General features: G+C 65.2%; 3 protein-coding genes across 3 annotated transcripts; 2 read left to right on the forward strand and 1 right to left on the reverse strand.

The window, feature by feature from the left end:
* Positions 1-55: 55 nt before the first annotated feature.
* Positions 56-1,996, forward strand: TAD1 (tRNA-specific adenosine deaminase; the record flags this gene model as incomplete). Its single annotated transcript, XM_076649682.1, has 5 exons — positions 56-240; positions 299-543; positions 602-1,255; positions 1,318-1,423; positions 1,501-1,996. 5 exons carry the CDS (start codon positions 56-58, stop codon positions 1,994-1,996), a joined length of 1,686 nt encoding a protein of 561 aa, XP_076504861.1.
* A 1,121-nt stretch (positions 1,997-3,117) lies between these two features.
* Positions 3,118-6,468, forward strand: JCM10292_006418 (Zn(II)2Cys6 transcription factor domain-containing protein; the record flags this gene model as incomplete). The annotated part of the gene is made up of 9 exons (XM_076649683.1): positions 3,118-3,572; positions 3,633-3,652; positions 3,716-3,848; positions 3,902-4,249; positions 4,312-4,794; positions 4,854-4,889; positions 4,947-5,045; positions 5,099-6,390; positions 6,458-6,468. The coding sequence occupies 9 exons, from the start codon at positions 3,118-3,120 to the stop codon at positions 6,466-6,468; spliced, it is 2,877 nt and encodes a 958-aa protein (XP_076504862.1).
* A 384-nt stretch (positions 6,469-6,852) lies between these two features.
* Positions 6,853-9,397, reverse strand: ATP1 (F1F0 ATP synthase subunit alpha; the record flags this gene model as incomplete). Its single annotated transcript, XM_076649684.1, has 12 exons — positions 6,853-6,877; positions 6,942-7,044; positions 7,126-7,229; positions 7,302-7,456; positions 7,526-7,631; positions 7,703-8,494; positions 8,617-8,656; positions 8,742-8,801; positions 8,864-8,889; positions 8,973-9,081; positions 9,200-9,239; positions 9,351-9,397. Coding segments are annotated over 12 exons (1,607 nt in total), but the record flags the coding sequence as incomplete, so codon positions are not given.

A 9,397-nucleotide genomic window follows, 5' to 3' on the forward strand; every position in this document is an offset into this window, starting at 1 on the left:
CGGGCCGAACGCGTCGACATCATCGGAGAGGCGGAGGCTGAGCGGCAACACCCGCATGTGCAGTGCCGCAGAGGTGCACGATGCAGTAGCCACGGCCGCACTGAGCACGTACAGCTCGCTCACGGCCAACGGCAAGCCCCGCCCGCGCTCGAATCGCCAGCCAGAGTGGACCGTCCTCGCCGCCGTCTGCGTCTGGCGTGCAGGTCCGCACGGCTGCGATGCGCAGTGCGTGTCGCTAGGGTACGCTCACATCGGCAGAAGTGCCCGTCAACGCGCTCTGACTCTGCGACGCGAACAGGACGGGGCTCAAGGCGCTTCCGCTCAGCCGTCTACCGGTGCACGGCGATGTCCTCCACGACTCGCATGCTGAAGTGGTAGCACGACGAGGGTTCAAGCGCTGGCTCTACACACAGATCGAGCGGGCAATTGGAGCGGAAGGAGGGGATGCGGACGGCGACGTTCTCTTCGTCGAGCGAGTCGACGTGCGTGAGTGGCAGCTCAAGAGCGGCTTCAAGGTCGGCATGTACATCAGCACGCTACCCTGTACGTCCAGTACTCGGAGCCGTATTGCGAGTCGCGCTGACTGTGCGTGTCAATGCAGGCGGCGATGCTTCGACTTACTTTCTTTCGCTGAACATCCCGGCAGGCGAAGAGGCTGCACCAGGCTCGCCTGTTGCCGCGTCGCCTGCATCTACAGAAGTCACGGCGACGGCGACGCCCGGTCAGGTCCACCGCTCGCTCGCTGAAGCAGCTTCGCTCGGCATGCACACCGCCCGAGACCCCTCGCCGGGCCTGTCTCCTCCACCGGTGGGCGGAGGGACTATCTCGACCACGCCGCTTGCGGCAGTGCACCGTGGTCGCGCCTCCTACACCTCGTTCTCGATCCTGCGCACCAAGCCCGGCCGCGCCGACTCGCCCCCGACCATCTCGCACTCGTGCAGCGACAAGCTCGCGCTGTGGTCTCTCCTCGGCCCGCAAGGCGCGCTATTGAGTCAGCTTGGCATGCGCCGCGTCCCGCTCGAGTGCGTCGTCATTGGCGGCGAGTTTGCCGAGGCGGAGAGGGACAAGATCCGCGACGAGTGTCGGAGGGCGATCGGAGGGCGGCTGGAGACTTGGGCGCGGAGCATCGGCTTGAGCGAAGACGACTTCGACGGACCCGATGTGGCCTTTACGGACCGCCAGTTTGAGGGAGCGAGGGAGGTTGTTGCGGCGAAACAAGGCGTTGCCGTGAGCGAGGTGGTTGGCTGCGCAGAATGTGCGTTGCCTCACCTTGCTGCACATTTGCCATGCTTTTTTGACGCTTCTTACGCGCTGCAGCAATCAGCTACATCGCTGGTCTTACCGTCGAGGTGATTACGAATGGGATTCGGCAAGGCGGATCAGCCAAGCGGAAGGCGGGCGAGCCGCTCGGTCCGAAAGTCCGGTACGCTCTGCGCACTCCATAGCGCCTGGATGACCGCGTGCCCGGGCAACAGACTCAGCTCCCTTCGTGGTCTGCAGTTCGCGCCTCAGTAAACTCAGTCTCTACCAGATGCACCTCGACATACAACGGCGCCTTTCTCACCCGCCAAGCTACTCCGAGGGCTCTACCACGTCCTTTACCGTACCGAGATCGTCAACAGCGCCTCTGGCAACTTTGCCTTCCGAGCCGCTCACCTACTTTGCCGCCAAGCACCCTTGTTCACCTTTGTCCGCCTCCGGCGAGACAGTGAATTTGCTTCGGCAGCAACTGTCGATCCTCTCACCCGGCGAACGTTACTCCGTCTTGAAGCGCCTTGTGCGCTTAGCAGCCCCTAAGCCGACCGTCCTGCCGGCATCACCCAGCATCGACACGTCGGAGGGCGAACTACCGAGCTCGACGCTCGCAACATCGACAGCAGTCGCGAACGTTGCCGCGCGCGGGCCGTTCGCGGGCTGGCTCGTTAGCGGTGAGAAGTGGGAGAGTTTCGATGCCGATGGAGGGGTGGTGGAGCTGGGCATTGGAGCGGCTGAATAGACTTGTAGCGTTCGCACTCACAGTGCAACTCGTTCTCTTCTCATTTGCACAGTGAGACAGGTCAAGTGTTCAGGCATGCTGGACACTCCTTGTCTGACTGCATGAGAGCGTGCCGCAACATGCGTCGACCGCTTTTTGCATGTCCACCGCCAGCACATGCCTAGAACGCGGAGCATTCTACCGTGTCCTTTTCTTACTGTGTAAATTCGGCAGAATCGGAGAGGGGTTTGCCGCCGCTCGCATTGCGCAATCCAGCGTTTCCTTTTCCGCTTCTTGCAGGATCGCGTCGAGCCGTCCGTTTTTCCGCTGTTCGAGCCCAAGCAGACACGCCGAGGCCAACATCAGCCAGCTCGCGTAGGCGGCAGGAACACCAGGCATGCGTTGAAAACCTCGAAGAAGAGGGCAAGCGGCATTCTCCCGAGTACTTTTCGGTCATGCTCTGCGTTCTCAACTATGTTGAACTGGCGAGACGCACTACAGCAGAATGAAGCACGGGTCGATTCCAACCAAAGGAAGCGGAAGGCTCGTCGTCGCAGCTGGCTCTTCCAGTCTCGAATCCAAGGTCGCTCTCTCCGGCCGCCTCCCCCGCTAGGTTGTGGTCTGTCCGACTTCCAGAAGAAAGTGCTTGATGTGCAGGCCTTTGTGCTCGGACGCACATCTAGTCGGGAGTCTGACAATGCCGGACCTTATCGTCGTCGTCGCAACCTTGCTTCGCTCGCGCATGCTCGCGCCCTCCTGCTCGCACTCACTCTTGTGCGTGCCTCTGCCGGCGCGGTTCCCTGGTGCCCGCTGGATGAGCGCTTGAAGCCGGCTTTAAACTGCGGCGGCTCTTGGCGGTGCGATCGCGTGCAGGGCCTCGACCGCGCGCAGGTGCACGCTTGCACGCACGCTCCCCCGCCCCGCTCGCGCTTGTGCTGTGCGCGTGCGACGGGCTCAACGTGCACAAGAGTCGCTGCTCTGTGCTCGCCCGCACCTTGCAGCTCACTGGGGCTCATCTGCGCTCGTGTCTGCTGTGTTTGCCGGCTGTCACTCTGATCACGGCGACGGCCCTCCACCTCTCCGAGCGAACGCCGACTCGCTGCTGCGATCGCCGCGGCAAGGGAGCTCCACCGCAACTGCAGATGCAGCAGCCGCCTCTGCCGCAGGACGGTCTCCAGCAGCTCGCCCTGCAGCCTCTCGTGCACCCGCAGCAGGTCTCCGCGCCCGTCCCCCCACCGCAGCTCGCCATGCAGGGGTCCATCCCGTCCCAGCACCAGCTCCAGGCCCACCAGAGCATGTATCCCGCGCACGTGGGCCACTACCAGCCGCCCACGTCGCAGCCCGCGAGCAGGCCGGGGACGGGCTCGGGATCGGCCGCTGCCCCACCGCCACCTCTCGCCGGCGCAAGCTCGCACGGCAACGCTGCGAGCGGGACGGCAACGCATACCGGCGCTGGAGGCGCTGGACCGAAGAAGGGCGTCAAGCGCGCAGCACCAGATGGCGCGGGAGGCGCAGGCGCCGAGGGGGACAAGCCCGCAAAGGAGAAGAAGACGCGGAGTAAGGCGGCGTGCGCGGCATGCAAGTCGGTCAAGCAGAAGTGCGTACTGCCTGTCTGCTTTCGAGGCTGTGAATACACGGTTGACGCTCTCACCCGCAGGTGCGAAGGCCCGCCTTACGGTACTTCGCCCTCCCCCGGCCGAAGAGAAGCCCGGAGAACTAGCTGATACTCCATTTCTACAGTCCCTTGCCGTCGCTGCGAGCTGTACAAGCTCGAGTGCAAATTCCCACCCGGCACGAAGACGATCCCGCGACCGCCTGACGCCTCGGCAAGCGCAAGCGGAGGCGGCGAGCCCTCGACGCAGATGACCGCCAAGTGCGCTTTTCTCCTCCTGCCCCACGGAACATGGGCTGATCGACTTCGTGCAGGCTGTACGAAATCGCGACGCGCCTGCAGTCGATCGAATCGGCCCTGCACATAAATCATTCCGTCCCATCTCCCGCCATCCATTCTTCCGATACCCACTCGCACCACCCTCGGTCGCCTTCTGTACACTCATCTGACGACGGCAACGACCCAGAAGACGATGCAAGCGCCGGTAAGGCGGCGGCGGCGGCGGCGAACCCGATACACGAGATCAACGCGACGATCGACTCGGTGCAGGGGCCCAAGCCGCTGCCTAGGCAGTCGATCATGGAGTTGAACGACTACGGTGCACCAGACGTGCTGCGAAGAGGCGTCCTGACACCGGCCGAATGCCAACAGCTTTTCGATTTGTGAGTCGTCCCTAGCCTGGGAACTTCTCGCTGGACCCCTGTTGAGACCGCCCCGTTACCAGCTTCTTTGCATCGCTTCATCCCTGGATCATGATGCTCTCGCTCGACGACGATCGCAACGCCATGACCGTGCGACAAAAATCGCCCCTCCTCTTCCACACGATCCTCCTCCTTTCGACGGCCTACTCCACCCCGTATCCTTCGCAGCTACATCTCACCCTCGTCACCTTTCTGAACAACATCATCGCGCCGCAACTGCTCAACCCGCAGCCGCATGAGCTCACGACCGACTTTCTCCGCGCGATCGACCTCCTCAACATCTACAAGCCCGTGCAATTCGGCGCGCGGCGCGCCGAAGGCGTCGACGACACCGAAGCGATGCGCCTGAGCAAGGTGAACGGCCTCGCGAGCTGGATGCTGCAGGGCATCCTCGCGCGCACGGCAGAGCGCCTCGACCTCAAGGACACGATCAGCAAGTTTGCGAGGGCGTACTCGGCGAGCGCGAGCGGGCAGCCGATTCCGCAAGAGCTCTTGCGCGACTTGCGGTATGTGGTGCTGTCTCCAACAGTCTTCCGACTTCCCGCTGACGCCGACCTCGCGACAGCCTGTACTACTGGCTTCTGTCGAACGATGTGCACGGGTGCGCTTGATCACCATCCACGCCCTGTGCTCATCATCTGACTTTCCGGACCCGCAGCAACGTGCAGAGCGGTCGAAGGTGCAACATGGAGGGCGCTCAAGCGCTCACGACGACTCGTCTCTTCTCGTCGCTTCAGCTGCAGCCCTTTGACGTTCGGTGCGTCGGTGCTCGAATGAGGTTGTAGGTCCACGCTGACATCAGCCGCGCAGTCTCGCCGCCTCTGTCGAAATGTTCGAGGTCGCCCGCCCAATCCTGCGGAGCTACAGCTACGAGCGCACGCGGCGGATCCCGAAACCCGACCTCGAGCGCTACAACCAAGGCATGAAGTCCTTCGACGAGACGTGGGTCCCCGTCCTGCAGCGACAGCTCGCCGTCGACCCGCTCGCCATGACCGTCATCTCGCCCTTTCGCGAGTTTATCACGCTGCAGTTCAACGCGACATGCTACGTCTCGTACAAGTCGACTCGCTTGTACACATCGTCGTCGGACGGCTCGGGTAACGAGGGCCGCCCCTCGAGCAGCGGCGGTGACCGCGCAAAGCGGTTGCGCACGGAGGGTCCGCGCGGCCTGAACGAGTGGGAGTTTGAGGGACTCTCGCGCTGCGTCAAGGCGGCCGAGTTCCTAGTCTTCTCGCTTAGCGAAGAGTCGCGCCAGCCCGGGTCGTGGCGCGTCGTGCAGTGGGAAGAGGCCGAGCGCTCGGACGGGTGGCGCAAGCTCATCCTCGACGACCAGATGGTCGAGCAGAGCCGCTGGGGCATGGACGCCATCAACTGCGTCGCCTACATCTTCCCGCTCGTCTTCCTCTCCAAGCTCGTCAACGAGGGCCTCCTCACGACCAACCTCACGCTCCTGCGCTCGCCCATCCCGCAACCGGCGTGGCAGTACACCCAAAAGCTCCCGCGACTCCTCGAGCTCGGCGCCGCCTTCCTCGACGCCGTCGCGACCAACACGCAGCACCCGTCGCGCGCGCAGGCCAACGTCGTCCGCACCCTCCTCGACACGGGCGTCAAGGGCCGCCTCCCGAGCCCGCTGATCGGCGGCGCGCAGCGCTCGAGCCTCGAAGGTGGCAGTCCCGGCGGACCGTCGCACGCTGCGACCGTCATGAGCCCCTCGCCGACCTCGGTCCCGCGGCCGCTCCAGCCCACAGGCGCGTTCAACCAGTCGTTCGCGCCCGACACCGCGGCGACGAGACAGGGGTTTGCTCCCGGTGCGACGGGCTCGAACGGCCAGGCGAGCTGGGCGGGCGCGAGCACCCTCTCCACATATGGCGGGCCGGGCACTGCGACCTACTCGCCGAGCGGTGCGACGGGCGGCACGGCGGGCGGCGCGGCGGGAGCAGCAGCGGCGCCGGCAGGCAGCGGCGGCGGAGGCGCAGCGCAGCCGATCCTCGTTCCCGGCATGGACGACGCGCTCGGGAGCGTGCTGAACGATTTCGAGCCGCTCTTTGGCGAGACGGACGGAGGGTTCTGGCAGTGGGCGGGCCTGAACGGGAATGGCCCTCGTGCGTTGTGCCGCTCGACTTCCACTGACTTTAGCATGCTCACTGACCCCTTTCGACCGTCCCGCAGCCATGTCCTAATTTCGCGACTCTTGTGCTCGCCCTCATCATCCCCTCTAGGTCCCTCTTGTCCTCTCTGTCGTCCGTGCCTCCGTAGCCTTCGTGTTGTGCCCTGTCCCGCCGTCGTGCCCTGTCGTCACCATCTGTGCAGTAGCCCTCTTTCTAGACCCAAAGCCGCAGTGCTCAATCCATCCACGACCAAGAATCGCGCTTGCGACCCGACCAGCGTCTCGATGGAGAAGGAGAATCAAAGAGAAGGGCCGTAGGAAAACCAGCCATGATCATTTTCATTTGACGGCGAGAGAGCGCGAGGAGGACGAGGAGGAGGAGGAGCACAAAACACGAGACTCTACTTCATCGGAGGAGATTTGGAAACGCGTGGGCGAGTTTCCACGGTCGCTTCGCTTACTGGACGAACGACGAGACGTGCCTGCAGAGCGTGACGAGTCAGTATTGGTGAACACGAGGGAAGGAGAGGGAGAGGGTGGACGCACTCCTGGACGACCTTCTTGAGGCTCGCCTCGAGCTCGGGGGTCATGACACCCTTGTCAACCTCGGCGAGGAGGCTCTGCTGCTGCGAGCGGAGGTGCTCCTGGACTGTACGCGTGCGGAAACGCGAAACATGAGGCTCGTTAGCGGGTTAGGGCGCAGAGGGGGGCGAAAGGGGGCGGGGCGTACAGGACTTCTCCCACGCGCCGATCTGGTCGACCGGGACCTTGTCGAGGAGACCGTTGACACCGGCGTAGATGGTCGGGACCTGGATCGAGATGGGGAGGGGGTTGCTGCGCGACGCCAAGACAGCCAGGTTAGCGCGCGCCCGCGACAGGCGCGAGAGGGGGGGCAGCGAGACGCACTACTGGCCCTGCTTGAGGAGCTCGGTGAGACGCGAGCCACGGTTGAGGAGGAAGCGGGTCGAGGCGTCGAGGTCCGAACCGAACTGGGCGAACGCGGCAACGTCACGGTACTGGGCAAGGTAGAGCTTGAGCGAACCAGCGACGGCCTTCATGACCTGTGCACATCCAAGCGAGAGAGGCGGTCAGCGGAGATGGGAGCAAAGAGCAGGAGCGGGGGTGCGCACCTTGGTCTGGGCCGACGAGCCGACACGCGAGACCGAGAGACCGACGTTGATGGCCGGGCGGACACCCTTGAAGAAGAGCTCAGCCTCGAGGAAGATCTGGCCGTCACTGCACGGGAGAGGCGAGAATCAGCCCACTGCCACCGCGAACACGACAGACAGCGACGGATCGAGACGAACGTGATGGAAATGACGTTGGTCGGGATGTAGGCCGAGACGTCACCACCCTGGGTCTCGATGACGGGGAGGGCAGTGAGCGAGCCGCCGCCGTGCTTCTCCGAGAGCTTGGCCGAGCGCTCGAGGAGACGCGAGTGGAGGTAGAAGACGTCGCCGGGGTAGGCCTCGCGACCGGGCGGGCGACGGAGGAGGAGCGACATCTGACGGTAGGCGACGGCCTGCTTGGAAAGGTCGTCGTAGATGATGAGGGCGTGCTTGCCGTTGTCACGGAACCACTCGCCGATGGCGGTACCGGCGAAGGGCGCGAGGTACTGGAGCGGGGCAGCCTCCGAGGCGGTGGCGGCGACGATGACCGAGTACTTGAGCGCGTCGTTCTCCTCGAGCGTCTGCACGAGCTGCGCGACGGTCGAGCGCTTCTGGCCGACGGCGACGTAGATGCAGTAGAGCTTCTTCTTGTCGTCGGTGCCGTCGTTCCAGCGCTTCTGGTTGAGGATCGTGTCGATGGCGACGGCCGTCTTGCCGGTCTGACGGTCACCGATGATGAGCTCACGCTGGCCACGGCCGATGGGGACCATGGCGTCGACGGGCTTGATGCCCGTAAGCATGGGCTCGCGGACCGAGGCACGCGGGAGGACACCCGGGGCCTTGAGCTGGGCACGGCGGCGCTCGGCAGCCTTGATCGGGCCCTTGCCGTCGATGGGGTTGCCGAGCGCGTCGACGACGCGGCCGAGCATGTCGGGGCCGACGGGGATGTCGACAATGTTGCCGGTGCGCTTGACCGTGTCGCCCTCCTTGCTGCAGTCGGCAACGAGCACATGCGGTCAGTACTGGATGCGATGCGGGTGGCGGAGCGGCAGGAGACGCGGTTGGGGTGTGTGGGCAGGAGGGTGGTGGGTGGGTGGACATGGGCGACGCACATGGCACGGTCGGAACCGAAGATGGTGACACCGACGTTGTCTGCATGGGTGGGTAGGCGCGGGCAGGTGCAGGCGTGAGTAGACTGCGCGCAAGGCGAGGCAAGGGCCGACGAGAGGCGACGGACCGGCCTCGAGGTTCAAGCACATGCCGCGGACGCCGGACGCGAACTCGACCATCTCCTCGGCTGTGGGTGCGTGGGCATGGTCAGCAGGGTCTCGGAATGCACGCAGGAGAAGCGAGGCGGACCCTGGACGTTGCGGAGGCCGTAGACACTGGAGAGAAGGGGCGCGGGCAGGGGGAAGGCGGGCGGGTCAGCGCGGGCGCGGCGTGTCGAGGCGGCGAGGGGAGGGCGCACCGGGCGATACCGTCACCAATGGTGAGGACGCGGCCAGTCTCCTGGACATCGGCACCAGCGTTCGAGCCCGAGATGCGGCTCTCGAGGATCGAAGCGACCTCCGAAGCCACTGCGAGCGCGAGAGCGAGCGACGACGGGGCGAGGGACGGCGGCGAGAGCGGGCGAGGCGGCGCAGGGGCGGGTCAGCGGGTGCGCACGGCGCGAAAAGACGCTGCGAGGCAACGCACCAGGCTTGGCGGTCGCGTACGAGCGCGCGAGGGCCGGGCGCTGCGAGGGGGTGGGAGGAGCGGAGGGGGGGGGGGGGACAGCTCGTCAGCACGCGCACCCCGCAGAGGCCACGGGGGGCGCAGGGGCGCAGGGACGGCGGGGGGGGCTCACGGCGGCCCCGTTGGTGAGCTGGGCGCGGCGGCGCGAGCGGTGCATGG

The sequence above is a fragment of the Rhodotorula paludigena genome (genome assembly GCF_050403205.1).
Source record: "Rhodotorula paludigena JCM10292 DNA, Rt_paludigena_JCM10292v1_ctg26, whole genome shotgun sequence".
NCBI classification, from domain to species: domain Eukaryota; kingdom Fungi; phylum Basidiomycota; class Microbotryomycetes; order Sporidiobolales; family Sporidiobolaceae; genus Rhodotorula; species Rhodotorula paludigena.